This window comes from Ovis aries, chromosome 5 (assembly GCF_016772045.2).
Source record: "Ovis aries strain OAR_USU_Benz2616 breed Rambouillet chromosome 5, ARS-UI_Ramb_v3.0, whole genome shotgun sequence".
Lineage (NCBI taxonomy): Eukaryota > Metazoa > Chordata > Mammalia > Artiodactyla > Bovidae > Ovis > Ovis aries.
The window spans coordinates 48,249,595-48,274,807 of record NC_056058.1 but is presented as its reverse complement, the minus strand read 5'-3'; the positions used below and the strand labels follow the sequence as shown (position 1 = coordinate 48,274,807).

Genomic DNA, 25,213 nt, shown 5'->3' with positions numbered 1-25,213 from the left:
AAAGAATATGCTTATGAGGAACACAGAGCAGGATACTGCAGTAGGTGATTTTCCCAAGTCTCTAACGGGATAGATGCAATATGGGATAATAAAAAGTGAGTTTTGAAGTATGTTTAAGAAAGTTGTGGAAAAGGAGAAAAAAAATGATGAAAAATTTCAGTTACAGCATGAGAGTTTGTGTTAAAGGGAAATTAAAAAGAAGAATAAACTAATCTAAAATATGAAATATACTGAAACAAACACCAGGGCTCTACATTAACTCTTTCCCTGTAGCCACAGATAAGGAAAAAAAGAGAATCGTTCAAGAATGTATCTTTACTACATATGAATCAGTAATTAAGACAGATGGAGAGCTGATTATCTAGCATCCTGAATGGCAGAGCACATTGACTGCAAAAAACAGAAAAAATACTTAAAACAATTCAACAAAGCAGACAAAAAAAAACCTGCTTAAATATACGATTAAGAAGAACATATTGATGCCAAAAACCAACAAGATAATTCCAGTGGATGATAGCTTTGTGGCCAGAAGTAATCTATGCAGATTATATTAATGTAAAGCCCTGGTTTAAAATGCTCAAAAACAATTACCTTCCAAATAAAGTAAGTGTTCTCAAAAGTATAAAAATTCTTGATCAACTCAATGTCATCAGACTACAGATTCAGAGTACAAGATATAGGTAAATACAGAATAGGCACTACAACGTAAAAGAAATTAGAAGTATCTGTTGCATTAACTCACCTTATTAGAATGAACTGGCAAATCACATATAGAGCACAGATGGGGATAACCCTTCGGTAAGAGTCCATGGAAGTCTTCAATATTGCTACTTGGAGGAGCGCCCCTCTTTTTCTCAAAGAGAGATCTCTCTTGTAAGGGGCCAGGACCACGTCCCATTCTCTCATACTCACTGTCAAATTTATGATAGTTATGCGAGGTCTCACCAAAAAAAGAATCATCCCTACACCTTTCTCCATCTCTTAATCTGTCATCTTCATAATCCATTCTGTCATAATAACCAGATTCTTGAGAACGACTTCCATGGTCATAATCAAGCACTGGGTTGAGACTAGGACCACGATCATCAAAACTATCTCTTCTAAAGTGCCTTTTTTCTTCCCAATCGTCCCTAGGTACTCTGTATGGTGGCTCCCGTGTAGCAGATCTGCCATCTCTACCATAACTCAATGTAGGGCCTTCTTCAGTTCTCCTCCTTTTAAGCTGCAGAAGGATTTGGGGCAAATTCTCAGGAGTAATCTTGTCCTCTGGATAACGACTCAGTTCATCTAAGTCTCTAGCAGACAGACCAAAGCTGGCCAAAATGTTACTGGCCTGGTCTGCATCTCCACGGTGTTGAGAAGACAAAGGGAGCGGACCTCTACTTCCAATGTTAAATATAGACTGCAAATTATGGGAAGAAGTACTAGCAGAAGACAGTGCACTATGAGCTCCTTGTTGATTCAATGAAGAACTCATTCCAAGATTCATTAAACTAGCAAGGCGTGCAGTACCCTGGTTCATCCTTCCAAGAGATGCTGGCATACTTAAAGACTGGGTAGCAGCAGCAAGAAGGCCTATTCCTGCTGCAGACAGGTCACGCCCATGACCCTGCGAGTCCCTACCGAGAGATGACTGCTGGAATGACTTGGACATTGTAGAACTATCTCTTGTCTAGTTTATAGATTTAAAAAAAAAAAAAATTTTTTTTTTAAGATGGCCAAAAAGAAAGCTCAACTAGAAAACTAGGTTAACTTTGCTTCAAAAAATGGTAACGCCAAGAAAAAGGATCAATAAGGACTGTAGAATCTTCTTCAAGCTGAGAACCAGCAGACAACTCTGTAGAAAAATAAGCAATTTTAGTCATAAATCCCTTTAAGTAGATGCCGTTTTTTTTTTAGAAAAAAAAAAAAAAACTTACGCATCATGTTGATTAAAAAAAAACATTTAAGATCTCAAACTTACAAGGAATTACATAACTTAAACAGATTTCAGATGTATGCAGAGCTTGCATATACTTAAAAAGTAGTCTTTCATGCTAAAGTTTAACTATTAAAGGGAATTTCATACGGAATTTAAAAACATTTCAATTGAAGGGTCAGATGTCTGAATATATCAAAATTTCAATAAAAATATAGATGGGTCTCTTCTTTTAGAAGAAAAATACACCCTATAATATGATGCTTAAGTTCCAGAAGACTAAAAACAAAACAAAAAAAAAATCAAGGTCAGCAAGTCAAAGATGAATCAGTTGTATTGTTTTAGAAAATGAGACCTATTAACACTATCAGAAAGAACCAAGTAAAATCACAAGTAACGAAGCTTCAGTGTCAAGTACCTAGCATAAGATCTAAGATCAAACACTATAGTTGAGATCTTTATGCAGCAAAATCAAATTGAGGTAAAGACAGATGTGAAGAAAAATAAGTGACTTCCTACAGTTTACAGATTTCTGCACAAATTTAAGCCAAATAATTAACTGCCTTATTCTCCATCCTCTATCAGGCAGTTGCTTACTTCATTTCTAATCTTATAAGGTAAGGAGAATCAAATATGGTCAGTACAGAAGTAGGAGACTCCCCAAGAACAACCACAAGTACAGGAAGTATAGGTGATTTAAAGAAGTGAAACTCCCCAAGGTAGTAGCTGTGAACATTCATTTAATGCTCAGAGCTATAACACCTCTAGAGCTCAAAACAGGTGAAAATGAAAATGAGATCTTGCTTACATAGATTTCTGTAAACACAGATTCTTTCACAAGAATAGCCCCATCATCCAGAAAATTTAAATTGTGAATACAATCCCTCAAGATGCGTTTCCTCAAAGATGTGATAGTAACAAAATTACTTTCATTTTTATTTTACCTCAAAAATTTTTATATAAGAATTCACAAAGCATTTACGAATGACCTCATAAAGTATTAAATGATGTACATAACTGTCCCTGGTGAAACAATTTTATAATCACAATTACACAAAGAGGTTTAATAAGTCTTAAATTGTTTGCTACATAATTCTACTATGTAGAGACACTGCTCAGTTAACTCATGAGTTTGATCACCCATATACCTAAACACTTAGTTTAAAATAGAAAACTTTATCAACATAAAAACCAGGCAATATTTAATAGTTACAAGTCAATTATGGGACCAATTCCACCAATGACAGATTAAGGAAACACTGGACGAAAACAGTGGTAGAAGAAGTATAAAAAAAAGTTGCAGGCAAGACTTAAGTTAGATTTTACAAAAAAGATGTAACAAAGTTAAAAAGACATAGAAATGCTATCAGAGGTGACTGGAATTACAGATGTTTTTGCACACCAAGAAAGATGAACTTGAGAAAAGACACCAAAGAAACTAATTCCAGATGAGATCCATTATGTAAACTACTTAGACCTTAAGATTAATAAAATAAAGACAAGAGTAAGTAAACATCATTGGATGAAAGTTTCTCTGATACAACTTTTAAATACCATACAGAATGGCGGTTAAAATACTACTGAAACATTTGTAGTACCCTCTTATGTTTTCATACATTGTTAAAAAAAAAAAAACTCAAAAAACCATTATGAGGGTTTCTGAAATCAAAATTTCAAAGTATCTAAGTTACTATTAATTGCAGCTTTGCCCTTCATTTGGGAGTCAAAGCTTCGTACACCGAAAAGCCAGCCTTTCAAAAGAACTATTCTTTCCCTTTAGGGAAATTATACTATGGCATTATGACCATGTGCAAATTTTTAACATTGATATTTTAAGGAAATGATTGTTGAATTACAGAGATCTCAATTACTTTTCTTTGCAACATATATGAATGGTGGAGCTGCAAAAGGAAAGGTTAAGAGAAGTAAAGGTAAAAGGTGATAACCTTAAGACAAAACAGAAAATGGATGTCAGAAAACTAAGAAAAAGAGAAAGACAACCATGTAAATCCCATGACAACTTGTAATTTAAGAATAACTTTCATATTTTTGTGAGTCAGATTCAACTTCAGTCCCACACAAAGACATGAGAGTAGCAGTACTGAAAAAGAACTTAAGTCAAACTTTTGAATCTAACAAATTTCTTAAAAAATTTCTATTAGAACAAAGAAATTAAGAGAAATCCGACAAGATAGCACTGATGTAAGAATATTTATGAAAAAGTTCCTTTATATCTTATCTTTGGTAATGAACATAAGATGCACAAGGCACTTTAAAGGCTCTACGTGAGAACTTCTGCCTATGAAACCATCACAATGCTGAAAGGTTTACCAAGTTACTAAAGTGCTTTTTTTAAAAAAAAAAAGATTAGCTTCTTTTACTGCACGTTTTTTCTCCATAAAGCTACGTTTTCAGAGGCTAATAAAGTTTGAAAATAGTTCCTTTGAGATAACTCATCTAAAATGTAATGTTAAAACCCGATTTACTCATTTAACTTTATACAATATAGAATCTTTCACTTCCAAAAAAAAAGTGCCTCCACCCTGCCCCATCAGAAAACATTAGAAAAGAAACAACTAAGTAGGCTTCACAAATGCCATTTAACTATACTCTGATATTCAAATTCTCAATGAACAAAGTTCATGATATAAATTCTATTAAAGATGTTAGCTTCACATTCAACATCTGAACAAATATGTATGGTTAAGAAATAAGCTTCAGTTAATAATATTCAACCCTCACATTCCATAAATCTGATACCCTTTATTTATTTTCTTCAATAATTAGAAGAAATGGAATACTAAAACATTTTAGAAAACAAATCAAAGCTAAACTAAACACACAAAGTTAATGGAGAACACAGTGTTCTGTATCCAAATTTCCTGTGTAAAATAAAGATTATCTATTAGTCTATTATATATTTATTATTTCAGAGGGTTAGTTAGCAGGAAGTAAAATGAGCATAAGCACACTTTAGTTCTTTAAAACATGACATAGAAGAAACCTTCAGCATCTGAACTTAAAAACACTACGTTTTAAAGGTATCTACTACCACCATATGGATCTTTATACTTTTTGACTGTGTGAAATAAATCACTTTTTAGAAACAACCGATTTTAAGATAGTATAATCATAAAGGCATGTAGAGATACGTAGGAAAGAAATAGCCACACGTTGACATAATAACCTTTTAACCTCACATAAAAATTTAACATACAACAGCTAGAAAACAGCTTCTGAATTGTAACACAAGTGGGTCAAAGAAATTTTGAGATTTTCCCATCTCTATCAAGGTCAAACACCTTTGTGATTTAACTTATTCATGGGAAAATATGCCAAATATACACAGCAACCAACAATACAAATACATTAAAAATGTCCTAATCATGTTACCAACAGATGGCAGGGATAGTTCACTAATTTAAAGAAGTACTTGACTAATCAATCTCCAACTGAAGTACAGGGTATTTCAACTGAAGTAAATATTCCTTAAATTTTCTCACTTATTAACCTTATAATGGCTTGATAAATAACCTCAACATAGCTTCCATTTTAGAGATTAAATAAACTTTCATCTTAATGTTAGTTTACATCACTATATCTTTTTCTACTATATTTTATAACTTGTATTTCATTTAAGAGTTTTTTAAAAAAAAAAAACAAGTATAACTGATTTATAATACTATATGAGCTTCACGTGTACAACATAGGATTCAGTATTTTTGCACAGTACACTCCATTGTAAGATAATGCAAGGTAACAGCTATTATTTCCTGTTGCTTATCCAGCTCTATTAACTTTGTATACACCAATGTGCCTCACCACACAACAAAGAAAAACTATAAAGTGCAGTACCCAAGAAGACTGAAAAAAAGGAATATTCTGAAGTGTTTTAAAACTACTGGTGTCAATTCATATGTATTACTGATCTGGATTAAACTTCTAACCCACTTCTTAATCCTTAGGTTAACAGCAGATTCAGTTGCTAAAAAATCTTCATGGTAATCCATAGAAAAGATTCCTATTATTCAGACTTGAAACATTTTTCTTCTAAGTTTTTTCCCTTGTGACTTTAAGTAAATTCATACTACAGGAAAGAAAGTTACTCCATTTAACTGACATTTTGACTCTTGATCTGACCTATGACACTACTTGGCTAACTCTCCTCTCTATTTAAAAGCAAATCTGTGGTTTTCCTCAAGGCAGCATTCTGCACCCTTATGATATTCCCCTCTGCTTCATGATCTGCTCTCTTGGCTTCCGCAAACATTTGTACAACTCTTTGATATAAATTGAGATTTTTTTTTTTTTAAGAGCCCAAATGCCTGGATTTGAAAACCAGCTCTTCTGCAGAATAGCTGCATGAACCTGGGCAAATTACTTAACATCTGGGTTTATTCCCTCATATGTAAAATGGGAATAAAAATAACATCCATTTCACAGGGCCTGGCATATTGTAAGCACCACAGTGATCATCTACTGTATGCACTCTGATCCTCACAACCAATGAGAAAACAAACTAGAAGTAAAAGGACTGACCTAGAGACATAAACACCTTTCACTTTGTACTGGACTATTTCATGTATCAACTTATAATGTCTCATCCAATTCTATTCAAAGCCAGATTTAAAATCTGAAGGTTGTTATCAAGTCAGAAGTCAGCTTTAAAAGACTACAAACCTAAAACATCACTCCTCATTCTACTCTATTCAAAAACATACTATTCCCTACTATTTACCACATGAAGTCCACAGTATGGTTTTCAATGGCCTTCATATTGGTTGCATCCTACCTCTCTAAACCTATTTTGTGGCATATGCCAACACCTTAAGAAAAAGTTTATCTTATGAGCCATTATACAGACTGCTTAGTACTTGTTCAAACGTAATTATTAGCTAGTATGTGTCTCTCCTTTCCTCATTTAATACTAGCAATTCTCTTAAGGTCCAACACCCCCCTCGGCCCCAGCCTTCACATCATGTGTTTTACAAATCAGTGTATATAAATGCCAAAGGTCAGAAACAACATCAATAAAACCTTACATACCTATTTCCAATGATTCTTCCTTCCCTCATGGAGTCTCTTGTTTTAAGTCCTACCACTTAACAGATATGTATCTTTTCAGTGTTAATTTTACTTTTCTTAATTTTACACAAATTGGCTGGATATATACATTGCTCTTGTTTAAACCTAATTTACACATGAATTAAAACTACATTTTCACTGTTATATAGATACCATTATGATATACATACTTATCTTTCAGAAGATGAACATTTAGACTGTTTCTAATTTCCTGTCATTACCAAGAATGCTGTTATGAGTATTTCTTGGTCTCCTGATGCTTCAGTATAAAATTCCCTCCTCCACTGTGGTTCTCAAGGATATCATAACCCACACAAGGATACATAGTTAAGCATTAAAATCGTTCTGTTGCTTCACACCTTTTCACAGCTAGAATGTTTTAAGCACAAATGTTTGTATTTCTTTGCTATTACTGTTCCTTTCCCAACTACTGTGTGAGTCAGGTGTTCAAACACTTTCACATAAGCTATAAAAGCTCTTCTCCTATCAGTGACTGTACCAAAGAGAGATATTTAATATCCTAGTAATTTCCGAAGGGGAAAAAAACGTACAGATCACCTTTAAAGACCAGAAAATTATCTATTTCACTAACAACCAATGATACTACAAATCAATGGATCTTCCCTGTAGCTCAGACAGTAAAGAATCTGTAGCAATGCAGGAGACCTGGGTTCAATCCTTGGGTTGGAAAGATCCCCTGGAGAAGGTAATGGCAATCCACTCCAGTATTCTTGCCTGGAGAATCCCATGGACAGAAGATTCTGTAGCCCACAGAGGCGGGCTACAGTCCATGGGGCTGCCAAGAGTTGGACATGACTGAGTGACTAACACTAAGTTCAGTTCAGTTTCTCAGTCGTGTCCGACTCTTTGTGACCCCATGAATCGCAGCACGCCAGGCCTCCCTGTCCATCACCAACTCCCGGAGTTCACTCAGAAATCAAAGATCCTACTGAGATTCTATTATCAACAGACTCCTTTCCAACTTCCATTTACTGCTTACCATGACACCTATAGACATTTTCCTTCTCTTTGCTCTTCTTATCCAGCAGCTATTCCAATGGCAACAGTTTGGAAGACCTATGATCCCACCCCCCACCATGGCAATCCTCTGTTCTATTAACCTGTTTCTGCCTTAGACAGGCACCAATAACCACAGGCTATTGGTACTCTATAAACGAAAAGTAGAGATTTATCAATTAAAAAACTTTCCAGAAAAAGAGCAAGTTTTTATATTAATTAGTCTTAAGTTCTGGAATAGTTTTTTAAAATCAAAATTTTAAAATCTTAAAATTTTAAAATAAAAAATTTACACCTAAGTTTTAATCGCTACTTCATATCAATTTTCAGAAACTCCTGAGCCTTTTTTAGACAAACATTAGGGCTTGACCTACAACTGGGAAAATCAATCACATCGAGGCTGCAACACATCGAAGATACTGCATCCATTCAGACCTGCCACCTAATAAATTATATTCGGGTCAGGAGAGAGAACACAGCATTTTATCATGTAACTTCTATTGTAGCTTATAGTCAATATGATCTGCAACAAACCAGAAGCGCAAGTACTTCAGAGGGCTTCATATTCACAGTTTTCTCAATCCACTGAGCTTCTATGCTCTACCTTTTACTATCCACTAAAACAGTTTCTCTATTTAAAAACCTTTTATCAAACATTTCAGAACCCTTAACCTAATGCTCCAATGAAAAGACCAACTACATAGTTACGAATTTTAAATTAAAGCAATTTCATGGACAGTGTTAACCTTGGAAAAACCACATATATTAAAAAAATGCAAAACTACACTGTCCACAACCCTTCCACCTCACTAACCATGCATTTGGTAATGTCTACCCCAAACCTTCAGTCAGTCAGGTATACTGAGACCCTACTGCCACAGTGTGGGACAATTTTAATGCAATTCTAACTAAAAGAAGTATATAAATACAAAACATGGACTTTTAACTAGAAGATTTGCTAAGAACACCACTTAACAAACCATTGTCCAATTATTTGATTTCGATCATTTATAAACAGCTAATGGCTGCAGTTCATATCTTAATTATTAGTCCTATCAATATTAATTTTATGTGAGAATGCCTTCAGATTCCTATGTGCCTACACATAACAACAAGAATATCTTACACAAGCACTTCTTTTTGTCACATTTGAAAACTGCACTTCAGATTTCAAGAAGCTGGCTCATTTTCATCTCTATTCCCCTTAAACAGAGGTGAGATCCTAAAAAAAACAAGGTATCTTTTCAGCAGTTCTACTGCTGCCGTTGCTAAGTCATTTCAGCCGTGTCCGACTCTGTACGACCCCATAGATGGCAGCCCACCAGGCTCCCCCGTCCCTGGGATTCTCCAGGCAAGAACACTGGAGTGGGTTGTCGTTTCCTTCTCCAACGCATGAAAGTGAAAAGTGAAAGTGAAGTCGCTCAGTCGTGTCCGACCCTCAGCGACCCCAAGGACTGCAGCCCACCAGGCTCCTCCATCCATGGGAGTTTCCAGGCAAGAGTACTGGAGTGGGTTGCCATTTCCCTCTCAGCAGTTCTAGCATTTACAAAAAATGTTTCACTTTCTCATTACAAAAGTAAGTGTAACGTCTTGTGGAAATTTCAAGGGAGGGGGGGAGAAGGAAATACAACTGACCCATAAACCCGACACTCAGGGATATTTTTTATGCTTATTTACATGTTCCTTCAAAAAAACATAAGTCATCAAATTTGGTATCAGCAGAGTTTTATTACTTTCTCCCCAATTAGTACTATATTCCACTATAATTTTCCCATCATTACTCTTTAAATACTTCTAAATAGCTGTACAGATTATCACTTGACGGCCACACTATAATTAGCAGATCTCCAAATGTTGAATCCTTTGGATTTTTAATATGCTTAGTAACCAACATTAACATTTATGTACACATACATTTGACACACTTCCCTTATTTACGAGATAAATTCCTATAAGCGTAGTTCTTCCATTTTAAGCCTATCTATTGTAACATGCAGAGCCTGAATCAAGTATCTAATCAAAATGTAAGCATTCTAAACACACCGGCTTCATTGACATTGTAGGTTACCTACATAACAAGCACTTCCTTGGACTTCAATTCTTTCTATAAAATTGGGAATTTGAGCTACTTGTTATTTCTAAAATCATGGAAGATTTTTTTCTTTGCATTCTTCAGTTGTTAAAATGTCTTACATATCACTGACTTGTAACAATATTTGGGGTTTACATTTCCCTAAAAGCACTAGTAAAATTAGTATGTTTAAAGACTTCTTTAACATACAGAATGTTTAGGTCAAGGGTAGTTAAATACTTTAGAATTAATTAGTTCAAAATGTTACATAAAAGCAACTCCACTTAAACACAGCTAAGAAAAGAGATCCGAATTCTTGATTTCCAAAACAGTATGTCGCCAGACTCCGAAGATCGAGTCGTTTAGTTTTTAAAAGGTAATTTTGAACACGTATGAAAATAGCCTGAAATATAGTTTTTGCCCGCAGAGTACAACTGTTTAAATTTACCTGGGAGAAAACTGTTTCGTCGAATATCTAAAAATCTTAAACTAAGCTCTGTTCAACGCGCAGAACGCAGCATCAAGGCAAAATCTCATCACTACGGCCTGGTAAATCAACAACTCGCACACTTTACAGCGCTCGTGAAAGACTAGAATTCTGGAATCGCCATAACCGTTCTAGAAATATCTGGCTGGAAAACTGTAACTGATCCAATAGGACTATTACACAGAATAGCGCCACAGAGCAGGATAAATACCTAGGAGATACTACTCCACTGTATATGGGAAAAGTCTTTGTATATAACACAGAACGTGGCACAGCGCCGGCAACGAAAAGAACAACGAAGCCGAGACTACACCAGGCTACTATAAACCCTTTGTCTGGAAACCGGAAGGTCCCCACACCACACCATCCTCTCTACAGACTGATAGTATTTTAATATAGAGGAATAGGAATGTGAGGTGACTCTCTAAACAGGAGCAAATCTCCTTCGCAGCGTACTGCAGAAGGCTTTATCCACGACGCAACACGATGAACAAGCGTTAACGTTTCATTTTTCGGCCATTTTTACGCGATGGCGGGGGGAGGGGGGAATTGTTTCTGAGGCCCGGCTAAAATCGCGCGCGCCTGTGTGTGGGCGGGGGACAGGGGAGTATTAGGGGGCGCTATGAAACGATGGGCGAGTAAAGGAGCGAAGGCCGCGACACCAAGAAACACTGCTCAAACGGCTAAGCTTTTCGGAATGTACGAAATCCTCCATTTTGGGGAACGTTTTCAGGCGCAAAGTGGGGGGAAAGCAAATATATCTGGGGCTGATGTTAGCTTAACTATCCTCCCCAAACGGCAGGCCACCCTCCTCATGGTTAGTCGGTCCCTCAGGCCTCGAGCGCTCCTCCCTTTCCCTCAGAGCGGCAGCCCGCGTGTAACGGGCTCGTCGTCCCGCCCCCGCCCACAGCCAGCCCGGAACGCAGGAAGCTCGGCTGATCAGCTGCCCTCGGCGCGCCCCGACTCTGCCTCCGCACCCTGGGCCCTTGGCTGGCCGTGTGTCTCCCTCCGGGACCGCTCACCTCCGCCACCCGAGAAGGCTGGTTGCGCCGCCACTGAGCTCCTAACATGGCGGCCGCCGATCAGGCGGCTCACATACGCAGCGCGGAGGTAGGCAGAGCAGGCGAGCGGGAGCGAGCAAGAAAGGCGCGCCGCCGGCTCCCCGCGGCCCCTGTTGCCGTCGCTGCCTCCTCCCGGCGGACGCGGAGAGCCCCCGGCCACCCCACCCCGATTCTTACCCGCTTCACGCCTACCTTGAAGAAAGGAAGAGGGAAAACGAGAGGTACCTCTCTCCAAGCGAGCGGGACGCGATGGCTCCCACAATCCCCCGCAGCAACGGCGCTGGTAAGAGGTGGCAGCAGAGGCAGCAGCCCAAGAACAAACCCACTCTCGCGAGAACTCGTCCCAACCCACCTCTGGTCCCATTTCTGCGCGCTCCAGGCCCCTCCCCCGGCCTGGCGCGCGCACGCCGCTCGCGCCCTCAGGGGCGATCGTTGTTCTCTGATCTTGTAGCTCGCCTATGGGCGGGAAATGGAGAGCCATAGCTGATAGAGTTCGAGTCCCACTCCCCGCAAAGAATTTTTTTCCCCCGACTCTTCCATATTGCTTGGTGCAGAATCTAAATAAGGTATGCGTTAGAAGTGCGTCGCAGGATTCCCTGGCTACAACCCTCTCTGGTATTCTCTGATAAACTGCGGAGAAGTGGCAGTTCGGGGCAGGAAGTGGAGACATACTACTGAGTGGTTTTAATTTCAGAAATTTTATGCAGGTCATTGAGGAAGATAGCGAAAACTCATTCCACTGAAAAGACCGCCGCCGCCATTTGGTGAAATTGAATTTGAATATAGGACACTCTTCAAGTACCCCATGAGCAAACAAATATAGCACATGTGAAAATCCTGAGAAATTGTATAGATAAGGATGGAGAAAAGGGTCACTTCCCTGGGGTTTGAATTTTAAATGCAGAGGGACAGGCAGGCACCTGACGTCTGAGGTAAGTTAGTGAATACAAGTCAGATGAATAGCCTTCAAAAATTTTAAATCTTGAGTATGCGGAACCATTCTGGGTCCACTGTGAAGATAGTGGACGGGGCAAAAATGAACAGCAGACCTGTATAAAATTTTCGAAATCATTTAGGACAAAAAGCAAGACTTGCTTGGATATGGAAGATGGAGAAGTATCATGTAAGAATGACAACTGTTTAGCAGTGCTATTGAGAATGGGAGGTGGGGGCAGTAAGGCTTCAGTTTGGCATCAGCTTTAAAGGAATTATATTTATTGACCTTGATCTCAGAAGAAAAGGGTGTGGGTTAGTGACAAATTCTAATTTATATAAATGAAGGAGAGTTAAGAGATGAACTGGAGATAAAGAGAGAAACCTTAGGTAAACCTACAGTAAAAAGAGAAACCTTAGGACCAAGCCTTGAGAAACTAATCTGGTAGTTAAATGGCAAGAGACCATGTTGATAGGGAAAAAAAGTAGAGGGGAAGGCACAGATATTGTACTGCCTTGACAGCCAAAGTACTCACAGGACTAAAGGATCAACAGGGTCTAATGCTACCAAGAGGTCAAGCCTAGGACTAAAAACATCTACAAAAGATTTGGCAACAGGGACTTCCAGTTCAGTGGGAGAGGATGTCAGATGGGAGGTGCTTAGTATATGAAAAGTGTAAAACAAACTACCAAATGCAGAATAACTGGCTATGATGAGAAGAAAGCAGGGTTGGGCAAGATTTGATTTACTACAGAATTTGGGGCCATTAAAATGCAGAAGTTATATTAGGAAAGGATTGGTTGGCAAAGGCAGTAAGAGAAGGAAAGATTCATATTGGACATTACTCAAAGGATGAGATCTAGAGACATCCCTTTCCTGTAATAGGTATGGAGAGGATGGTGCTATATTTTCATTAGGAATTAGTCAGGTGACTTAAGTTTTCTGTGACTAAGCCATCTATGGAAGGGGCTGGAGTTATGTTGCATGATTTTCTACAGGCTTTGAGAAGGCATTTGGTAGAATACATCAAGTACTGGGGCATCCCTAAGGCCACTACATAGTTAACTTTGGAATGAAAATTTTTTCAGTGAATATAGGGTCCTCCTTCACTTCTACTCTATGAGTCTTTGATTCCAACTGATTTTGGCTAAGACTTCACTTTATGTTCTCCCCAGATATTAGATGAAAGCAGCTCTGCTTTTTTGGATTCAGAAACATGAATGCATGCTTATTTCAGATATACACTTACCATGCTTTTGTACAGACTATTAATGCAATTTGGTGATTTTACAAAGAAGGAAAGGCAAACTTCAGTTGAGTAATTATTTATTGAGGATCTGCTTAGTAGGTCAACAGCAAAAAGACACTGGAAACCAAAGGTAATACAAGATTTCAGTCGTCAAATGTCTGTTTCATGATGGATGGTTCGATTCCTGGGTTGGGAAAATTCCCTGGAGAAGGGCATGGCAGCCCATTCCAGTATCCTTGCCTGGAGAATCGCATGGACAGAGGAGCCCGGCAGGCTACAGTCCACAGGGTTACAAAGAGTCAGACATGACTGAAGCGGCTGAGCACACATGCACACATACAATGATGGATAAGACAGATTATCAGCTTTTGAGAATCTCAGTCTGATGAAGACTGGACAGGGAGGCTGGCCTCAAGATGGGCCTGGCTATGAGAAGAGGTGGATCAAGAGTTCTATTCACATTTGGGTTTCTTAGGAGTGGGCGTGGTACACCAGTAATGACAGAGGCTACAAAGCAAGAATTTCTGCTGAGACTTTGAAAGGTCTAAGTGACAAATTTGGAATAAAACTTTAAACACCAGGATACAATCTCCATAAAGCTAATCTTTCTAAAGTTTTGAGCAGAGGAGTCATATTGGTTGAGGACATATATTTTCACACCACACAATCACTAAGCAGCTGATAATATAATTTTAAGAGTAAAGTACCTTTTCCTCTTATTTTTACATAAGAGATTCAGAAGCTTGCCTAGCTAGGATTTGAAGTCAGTTCTAAATAAATCCAAACCCAGAGCGTTTGAGCATTATATTGGACTGCCTTCAGCAAGGCTGTGGTCTTTTGGCAGTTCACCATCTACTTTTTAAATAGATATAATGCCCTGGAGGGGCTTCCCTGGTGGCTCAGTGGTGAAGAATCTGCTTGCAATGCAGGTGACCAGGGTTCAATCCCTGGGTTGGGAAGATCCCCTGGAGAAGGTAATGGCAACCCACTCCAGTACTCTTGCCTGGAGAATTCATGGACAGAGGAGCCTGGTGGGCTACAGTCCATAGGGCTGCAGAGAGTTGGACATACTGAAGTGACTAAGCATCAGCAGGTCATTTCAAAACTTTAGGCTATTTAAAAAACAGAAAATTGTTAACCAGCAGCTCTTTTAGCAGTTGCAAGGGAGGGGAAATGGGCTTAAAATTTTGGGGAATTTCCTGGTGGCCCAGTAGTTAGAGAACACCATGCTTCCACTGCAGGGGTCCTGGGTTTGATCCTTGGTCAGGGAAATACTGCAAGCCATGCAACATGGCCAAAAATAAATTTAAAAATTGGGGGGAGTAAAGGAATACATATAATAAAATTCAAAGCACACACAGAAGTTTTCCCCAACTGCTATTCCCTTAAAGGCAACCACCATCAACCATGTATATTTTAAGGATTTCAAATAGTTAGGCACTGTTACATCTTCAGGACTTCCCTGTAGCTCAAATGGTAAAGAATCTGCCTGCAGTGCAGGAGATGCAGGTTTGATCCTTGGGTTGGAAAGATCCTCTGGAGAAGGGAACAGTAATCCACTCCAGTATTCTTGCCTGTAGAATGCAATGGACAGCTTCAGTCTGTGGGGTCGCAATGTCGGACATGACTGAGCGACTTAACACACATACATGTTATATCTTTATAAAGAGTCCACTAGCAAATGATTTGGAAACCAACATATTTGTTTCCATGATTTTTTTCAAAATTTAACAAAACCAAACCAGCACTCTTGTTATCCTTACTTACCAGGGTATTGTTAAAAAGTAGGATACACCTATGACCTTACTCTATATTGGGTACATAATGATACACTGATACTACTAATATTTACCAGTTGAAGCTCTTTAGTCAGCTATTGGTATAATTGAGGTTGCTTGGCTATATGGGAGTAAGATAAACATTTAAAAACTGGTGAATAATACCTGTTCAAAGGACTGTTAACATGGCATCTGGCTATCTAGCTCTGTGGTTGAATATAGCACAATGGCACATAAAATGGGTGCTCAGTCAGGGAAGGTGCTATCTGAGCTGAGATATAAAAGTATACAAAGTGGAAATGGAAGATGGAATCAGAAAGGGAAACAGCATATGCAGAGACCTAGACACGAAAGGACTGAAAGAAACCAACGTGGTCAGAAAGAAATCTGAAAGTGGTAAACATGACCGTGTCGTGTTCATCACATATCACCAATGTCTAGCATAGTGTTCAGTTAATAAAAGCTGTAAAACCATAAAAAGGGTATGAGTTAAATAACTAGTCTTCTGACAAGATGAGCAAATAGCACAGGTTATTATCACTTCCTCAGCCCTGGATATATTATATGTACAAGTAAGAGGGAGGTTAGGGCTCCAAGAAACTAAATATGAAGAGTTCCCTGGATGAACAGATCATGATTGGACTCTACTATACAGGGGCAAGAAATGTAAGCCCAGTGTAGTAATATAGTGCCATTGGAATAGGGGCAGCACAGGTCAGCACAGAAAACTCTCCTGGAGTGGCCAGCATATTGTAACCATTAGCTCCTGGAGTCCTCATCTAGAGAACTACAACTGAGAATAAGTTCTACCATCTGCCATTCTGATGAAGTCCAGGTTCTATCTAACTCACAGGCTGTGTGCCTTGGGGATTTGTCTACTTTTCTTCAACTCATTGAAGTTGGGCCTACACTAGGGCCTGGGCTTGGCTCCTCCCTTCTCCCACCAGCTGATACAAAATTCCATCCTCTACTGTGAGCTCATAAGGTAAAAATAACCAGTCATTTGGGGACTACAGCATCTACTGTAAAAGACAACAGGCTCGACCACTATTCTAAATGAAAGAGAATAAAGGCTATAACTAAGGCATTTTGAGTATTAAAGACAACCTACAGAATGGAAGAAGATATCTGCAAATGATGCTATGGACAAGAGCTTAGTTTGTAAAACATACAAACAGCTCAAACAACTCAGTATTAAAATAATAATTAAAAAATGGGCAGAAGATCAAGGAAGTCTAAGAAGCTGTCACAGCCAAGAGAAGCCTAAAGAGACATGATGACTAAATATACTATCCTCAATGGGATGCTGGAACAGATAAAGGACATTAGGTGAAAAATAAGGAAATATGAATAATGCATGAACTTTAGTCAATTAATAACAAATGTACTATACTAATATGTTACTATTAGGAGAAACTGGGTGCAGGGTACATGGGATTTCTTTGTACTATCTTCACAGCTTTTCTGTAAATATACAACTATTCTAAAATGAAATAAATTTCAAGGTCCATTTTATCACCTCTTCCCAGCTAGTAAAGTTACCCTTAAAAAGCAGTATAAAATGTTCTTACACCCTAAAGGGCTTGTAATGGAGAATAGGGAGAGCCAAAATAACAGGGGGCTCCTTTGAAACAGGCCTTAGGATCCTAAATTGACAAATCTATGACCTAGCAAGTGGGCTCATTAAGTGTTTCTAAATAACTATAAAGCGCAAGGTGTTGCTAAACAGACATTGTAAATATTAGAGTTGAATTGTTAATTCAGTGAAATTGTTTTCCAAGAGAATATTGACAGGTCTATTAACTGGAGCTGTTCATAAAGCCCTAATTAAGCAAAAAGATTTAGAGGAGCCATTGTCACTCTTTTAGGTTCTTAATTAGTTGCTCTAACCAGTTTGTCTTCCTTAGTGTGAATTCCTAGGCCCTAAGCCACCTTTTTATGTCTCTTTGGGGCCTGCAGAATTTATTTCTCTGGGGTTTTGTTTTCCTGATTAAAATTTGAAATGTAATCCAAACTTTCATTATAAAAGCTCACTGACGATAGTTTTTTCCAACCTTGAATGAAAGGAAATAAATCATCGACAGGTGACAGACTCAATATTTGGGGCCCCTTACTCATACTGCTTTAATTTTCCTTTCTTAATATGGTATAGGTCCTGAACTTGAGCATCTCAATGAAAAGGGGCACTTGTGTTTACTAATTGCTAGCTATGGCAGGAGGTGGCAGCTTGGATATTTACAGACCAATATCTGCCAGTTCAATTTCAGTTTTCATTGCAGCATGGGAAAAGGGTGATGGAGAAAGAGAAGGCATGGATTTAAAGCTGAAATGTGTTACTTCATCTTAGACTTACCAGGAAAAAAAAAAAAAATTCAAGCCGACAGGGAGTAGTAGGTGACTAATTAACTTCACTTATCAAGTAGGAAATCCCATTAAATTATTTTAATGTGCATGATTAAGCCACTGAAACCTCTGGGGTACTGAATACAAGCATAAACACCAAATGAATTTTCCTTTTTCAAGTAGCAACATAGGGACCTCTCCCTGCACCTGGGTAGCTTTACCATGCTCAGGAAAGCCATCTATATTCTAATAACTTGAGATTCCAGATTTTAAAACCTGGATTTTTTTTTTCCTGGCTATTCTTTTTTTTTGTTTTTATGATATAATTATTATCTTTTTAATTCAAAGCTAGGTTTTAATTGAAGGATAATTGCTTTACAGAATTTTGTTTTGAAAGAATTGTTTTCTTTCAAACTTCAACATGAATCAGTCATAGGTATACATATATCTCCTCTCTCTTGAGCCTCCCTCCCATCCCACTCCTTTAGGTTGATACAGAGCCCAGTTTGGGTTTCCTTAGCCATACAGCAAATTCCCATTGGCTATCTTAAATATGGTAATGTGAGTTTCCATGTTACTCTTTCCAAACATCTCACCCTCTCCTCCCCTCTCCCCATGTCCATAAGTCTATTCTCTGTCTGTTTCTCCATTGCTGCCCTGTAAATAAATTCTTCAGTACCATTTTTCTAGATTCCATATATATGCATTAGAATACAATATTTATCTTTCTTCTGGCTGTGGTTGATATATAAAAATTTCCTCTTTCCTTAGGGACCATTTCTACTTCACTACTAGGATTGGGTTTGTGATCAGGTTCTGCTGGAAACCAAACACTGCTGTTCTTTCTTAGGACCTCTTCCTTAGGCGTACATTTAAACAAGAGAACCATTTTATAAGTAACCCATTCAAAAAAGCACATACAACAAACCCCAAACATAAGAAATAAGGACTATCCTACTACTGGATAGTTTACTAAAGTCACCCTAGTACTCTAAAAGCTGAAGAGTTTAATACCATATGGTAAAAGCTTGTTATAAGGCAAAGGTATTGATAACATCTAATTTTTCACGGACACATGTTGGTACTGGCCCTAAGTCTGTTACTAATGAGTTGTAAACTCCCAAGGCCTGAATTTCATTCCCCAAGACAGGGGTTGGTAATTCTGGCCTGCCATCTGTTTTTGAAAGGCCCTCAAGCTTAGAATGGTTGAGGGAAATTATTTTCCTTCACTGAAAAAGTTTATGAAATTTTTATTTCGGTGTTCCTAAATTAAGTTGTTTTGGAGCACAGGAGTGCTCGTTTGTTGACATATTATCTATGGCTGCTTGTACACTGCAACTGCAGAGTTGAGTAGTTGCAACAGATAAAAAGTTTATATGGTACACAAACCTAAAGTATTATCAGCCTCTTTACATGAAGTTTGCCAGCCCCTGCTCTAGAACAGCAGCGTATAATAACACTTTCTGTATTGGTAAATGTCTTCTGAGCTCTCCAATAGGTAGTCACAAAGTACTGAGATGAAGAAATGGATTTTGTCAATTTTAAATCTACATGTACTATGCAGCAGAGCTCTAGAATATGAAGACTTAGTTTAAGTCATGAGTTTACTTATTTTTAGCTGTTCTGCACCTTAATTCCCTGAGTAGGGATCAAAGTCAGGCCCCCAGCAGTGGAAGCGCAGAGTCCTAACCACGGGACTGCCAGGGAATTCTCATCTTAGACTTTAAGCATTCTCCTCTAAAATTCTAGTTCTCACTACAGTTTTTTCGAACGTTAAGTAATTCTACCTTTTAAGAAAACCTCATGCCTCCTCCTATTTTTCCTTCAGTCTCAAACTCTGGCCATACTCTCAGTATTTTTGACACCAGATGTGTGGGTCTTGTCACCAGTTGGGTGTCCTGCAATGTAACTCAATTTCAACACCATCTACACCTAGAAATAACTTCAGATCTCAGAGGCTAAGGGCACAGTCCCACAAGACTGCCCTTCCTCCACTTCAGATGACAAACCTAAGTCCAGGTTGTTAGCCTGTGCTTCTGACAGAAAGGCTGTAAGTCAGAGATTGCCACAACCTTCTCCTTGGGTTTGACTAACTTTTGCTAGATGGGCTCAAAAGAGCTCAGGAAAACAGTTTACTATTTACTGGTTTACTGCAAAAGGATATGATAAAGGATAAAAATAAACATCCAGATGGAAGAGATGCATAAGAGAAGGTATATAGGAAGGGGCATCACTCTCCCAGCACGTGTTAGCTAACCTGGAAGTTCTCTCAACCCTATACTAATGGAATTTTTATGGAGGCGTCATCATGATCATTTCCAACCCCTCTCCCCTCTCTGGAGAATGAGTGTGTGCCTAGAGTATGTGTAAAAATTCCAGTCCCATTAGAACAAAGACTTTACTATCACCCAGGAATTTCTAAGGGATTTAGGAGCTCACTGTCAGGAACCAGATTCAAAGACCAAGTATTAGAACAAAAGATGTTCCTGGACCTTCAGGACAAAAGGACTACATACATTACTTATTTGGATGTCACAAAGGGCCATCAGACCTCCGGGATCCCAGCGGAGGAAGGTTTCTCACTCAGGCAAAGGCATCTAGGATTCAAAGAGGAAACGAATGACAGGCTGTCCATAAGACAGGATCTTTTTTCTAATAGAAAAAAACTGTTTGCACCCAGACTAGGACCAACTCCACAGGAGGAGTTACTCCACTCTCAGAGGTGCAAAACACTGCCCAGAGGTACTCAGCCACAACACCAAAACAGTGCTGAAGTCAGACCTCAATAAAGGCAGTGCTTGCTCTTCCAACAGTGTAACACCATCCGAGGCATCACGCTAGCCTGGATAGCTGACAACTGCTGGATGATTCCTGAAACAGTTTTCTTACTTGTTTCAGAAGGTATCCCCATGAATTGAACATTGACTGCAAAACAGAGGCCTAGAAGCAGTGATTGCAGACCCTGCTGTCAAAACCTTGAAACAAATAGGAAACAGGAAACCCTTTCCCATGCCTTCAGTCATTTTATCCAACACTGAGAGTTCTTGCCATGTGCTGGGCACTGTGCTTGGGATCTAGGGACTGGGATCTGTGAACAAGGTAAGATACACTATCCTTTCCGTCATGAAATTTACAATCTCCCCTCAGTTTTCTCAGATGTAATAATACAGATAATCTCAAAAACCTTCAGACCATAATCACCAAAATCCTATTCAGCCTTTTTCTGCCCAGAGGCTGAATTTGTTAGGGACAAATACAATTGTTTCTGCCTTCCAGTTGTTTTCTCATGGGCTCCAACTAACAGGCCTGGCACATGGTCAGCATCGAAATGAGTAAGGACATTTACCTGATAATGCCATACAGATAGGTGGTCCACTTGCCACTAATTTCATCTCTTCAGGAGGGCCAAGGATGCCCTACTTCTGAGTCATCCTAAAAAGAAAAAGATTTCAGTGTTCAACATCCTAGCTTCTGAGGCTGCTTTTTGTAGAGATGGAAACAATGCTGTCTGCCATTTATGATTTGCCAGTTTTATATCCTCATCAATTATTTCCCATTACTTGCCTTTTTTTCTTGCCTGTTACCACTAAAGCTCTCTAGATTATCACTTGTATTATGGACCCATATGTAAAAGGCTATTCACAACGAACATCTGAGGTATTCACACAAAGCACCCAACGTTTAGCTAAGAGAATTCTTTTAAGGGAAAGCCAATCGATAGAACAAAACTAGCTTTGACAAATAACACCTCTGCCTCCCAACATCCTCATCAAGTCCTTCTTAGAAACTAAGATGTTACTTTTCACTGAAAGCAGCAACTAAGTCTGCCCCATTGGATAACCTGCAGCGTCACTCTTGCCTAGAACTGAGAAGCATCTCTTCTCAGAAAATTAGGATTCCAAAACAAAATCACACAGGGGACTCAATTACTGCTCCAAAAGAATCAAAAACTCTGCTTACTCCTGAAAACCAGTAAAGTGAAAGTCACTCAGTTGTGTCCAACTCTCTGCAACCCCATGGTCTATACAGTCCATGGAATTATCCAGGCCAGAATACTGGAGTGGGTAGCCTTTGCCTTCTTCCAGGGGATCTTCCCAACCCAGGGATTGAACCCAGGTCTCCCACATTGCAGGCGGATTCTTTACCAGCTGAGCCACAAGGGAAGATACCAACAAAAAGTAGAAATCTGTCAACCTGAAGCAGAAATTAGTATTGCTATAGCTAGACCTAGTATTTGGAGCCCCTCAATTAATTGCTATTTTTATATTCTATTAATGAGATTAAAGAATGCTCATCATTTTAAAGCAAATTCACATCTACATTCCTTGTAAGGTATGGCATTCTCACAAGTGACTACAGTTATAAAATCTTTCTACAAAGGGATTATCCTGAGTAGCTCTGTGTTGGTAGAGGAGTGGGAGCTATGAACTTTGATTTCATTGAAATCTGCAAAAATCCCATGGTCCCCTTTGAGCACTCAGTAGACTAAAAAAAAAAAGCCTCAACTTTTTCTATTTATATATCCCTCTATTTCTTCTGTTTCCAAGGTATGATTCAAAGAACTTCATACTAGTCAAACCTGTCAGACCAGAACCATTCTCCGTGTTAGGTTTCTCCCTGCAAAGGCACATGCTTGCAGATTTAACCTCAATGGAAAAACAACTGTGCTGGCATCCTGGTATAGTTAACAACAGAGTAGGCATGAACCAGGCCCAGAATGCCAACCAGCTATCGGCTGCTGTTCTCCCAGCAGTGTAACACTTGCCTAGGTACACGGAAACCTAGGCAGCTGCCTACAGCTGGGGCCAAAGATAGGTTAATGGGGCTGCACTTACCTGGGGCTGCATCTGCTCAAAAGTTCACAGCCGGATGCTCTGCAATCAAAGCACTCCAGGTTATAGACAGCCAACAGTTAGTGAACACTTGTGTGGTGTTTAAGACCCCTACCCTCAAAACTCCCTTAACTTAGTGAGGCCTGAACCACAGAAATGATAGTCAACAATAAAACAAACAGCTTTCCTTTGGCTAGCTTTATTTTCGTCATTCTTACTTGCATACAACAGCAGTTCAACAGTAGCAAATTAATGATTTCATCAACAAGTTATCAGGAAGCTTGGCTGTTACTTAACAGCCAAGTGACAGTGGGCAAATAACTTAACCTCTGTACCTGTCTCATTTATAGAATGGGGGTGTTGTACACCGGGTGTTCAGGAGGTTTAAATGGAATATAAATTAAGTGCATAAGATAATATCTGCTATATACTGGGCACTAAACATTTGCTATTGTCAGGAACTTACTCTAAGCAAAGAAATGATGAATACTGGTGAGCAGAAGGGGAACTTACCCTTGGAAAGCAATGGGCGCTAAAAATTGGAAAGGCTGGTTGAAACTAGATTGAGAAGGGCCTCAATTATGTGATCTATTGAACCATAAAAGCAGCATTTTATTTTATTTCTTAAAAGCAGCATTTTAAAAATAACTGGATGCAGTAACGGATGTTAAAGAAACTAGCGGCAGTTAGGTTGCCATTCCTGCCAACGACCCCAACTACTGGTTGAAAACAATAACCAAAATGTTTGCAAAAATGTTAATAAACATTCCTTCCCATTCACCCTTACGATTTACCTTGTTTGTATAAGGTGAGAGTATCTAAGACAATACTTTTTCCCAGCCTTCCTCTAATTTCACTCCAAAACGTTTCCAAAATTAGAGGAAAAGGAAAATAGAGGGCTCATTGTCCAGGTCTAAAAACGAATCTAAAAATAGCCTGTCCCTTTCGGCGCTCGGGTTGAAGGGACTGACAGAGCTCCACCCGACCACGTGTTCCTCACGAACCTTCCCAAGTCCCTGGCCCTAGTGCCTGGGGACCAAGGCTCCCCGAGACCGACTCTCGGCAACTCTCCAGGGACAGCAGGGATGGTAGAAAACGGGGTGACTCTTGGGGCGCGATCCCTCAGCATTTCTTCAAGATGCCCTCCAAACCTTGGGTCACTAGGGAATGAGCCCCAGTTTCGTCCCGTGCCTCGGAAGAAGCCTCCAAACCACTGTCTCTCGCCCCTGCTGGTAAACCTCCAAGGCTTCTCCCCACTTTGCCCTTACTCACCGGCACGTGTCCGGAGCTCGGTAGGGACACAGCAGCCGGGTCAGAGACCGCCGGGGAAAAGGGCAGTCGGGCGCCGAGGGGAGCCCCGCCCCGGGGCGGCTACTGGGCGGGCCCTCGGTGGGCGGGGCCCAGAAACCCCGCCCAGGAAAGCGTTAGGAAAATGGGAGAGCTGTGGTAGAGATGGGCATACTCTACACAGGAGCTAGACCCAAGAAGAGAAAAGATAGAATTCCGAACAAGCGCTACGGTTATTTGACAGCCATCTCATTTGTACTTACGCGTGGAAAGCACGCTGGGTTTGAAACTGCTTAAGAGAAAACTTGATGTGTCCTAGTGGGGCGGTGCTTCCTGTCAGCCCACTCCGAGCGCCGCGGGTTCCTCGCACACGTATGTGGCGCCTTTTGGTTGCTGCAAGCTCAGCCCACGCTTTTTCCTCCTCCCACGCAGATCCTCTTCCTGGCTTTCTTCAGCATTTCTGTCACTCAGCCAACGGATCGCCCACGCACACAGGTCACCTTGGTTTTGGGGATCTTTCCAGGAGGTTTTCGCCCGGATTATGCTAGTCGCTCCTACAGCGGGACCACATCCCTGGGGCCCTGAGTGGGATCTTTAGCTGAGCTGCAGCAGCTAAAGAGTACTGGCTTTCTCTGCCAAACTTGCCTTCCACCGTGGCACAGTCAGCCAAAGAGGCCATATCTTTGGTCTGGACGGGTTGCCCACCAGGTTATCAGCATTTCTTTTGAACACTAATCCTCCCCTCATTACTTGAAGTCAATATGATTCTCTCCTACTGAACATTTTGGTGAAGCTGAGGATGAGAAAGGCAAGGTCCAGTAGCAGTACTTCCTAAATCCATTCTATAATTTTCCAAAGTCTAAAGCCACTTTGTTTCTAGCATCTCCCTGCCCCCAACCCCCAGCATCTGGTTGGCTCTGCCCATCTGTTGCACCTGGCATCTTTGTCAGGTGAACCCTTGGGAGTAGCCAAAGTCCTTGTCATCTGCCAGCATGTCTTATTATCTGAATTTCCTCAGGTATTTCATAATGGGGAAAAAATGTGCTTCCTATAAACCCAACCCTCCCAGACCTCTGCTGAGAAAGCCTAGAGTCCTACATTGATTCCAGGAAAAAATTTTAGGCTCTAAGGATAGAGAGCCCTGAAGTGGC

At 39.8% G+C, this 25,213-nt stretch overlaps 1 protein-coding gene and 1 non-coding gene across 19 annotated transcripts in view; both read right to left on the bottom strand.

Moving 5' to 3' along the window:
* Positions 1-24,450, bottom strand: part of MATR3 (matrin 3) — a 38,370-nt gene extending 13,920 nt beyond the window's left edge. For 4 of the 18 annotated variants that reach the window (XM_012178585.5, XM_004008847.6, XM_004008845.6 and 1 more), the window contains exons 1-2: positions 11,832-11,897; positions 743-1,837 (exon numbers count right to left, since the gene is read on the bottom strand). In XM_012178585.5, coding sequence (XP_012033975.1) covers positions 743-1,654 — 912 coding nt within the window. In that variant the 5' untranslated portion in view covers positions 1,655-1,837; positions 11,832-11,897. Of the gene's footprint in view, positions 1-742; positions 1,838-11,600; positions 11,898-20,459; positions 20,541-21,289; positions 21,376-22,778; positions 22,818-24,047; positions 24,110-24,325 lie in introns of those variants that run through there. The other 14 variants (XM_012178588.5, XM_060415824.1, XM_042250933.2 and 11 more) reach the window with 7 other exon arrangements.
* Positions 20,609-20,808, bottom strand: LOC114115071 (small nucleolar RNA SNORA74). The gene has a single exon (XR_003589570.1). It is a non-coding gene; the product is annotated as a small nucleolar RNA SNORA74 (small nucleolar RNA).
* Positions 24,451-25,213: the final 763 nt, after the last annotated feature.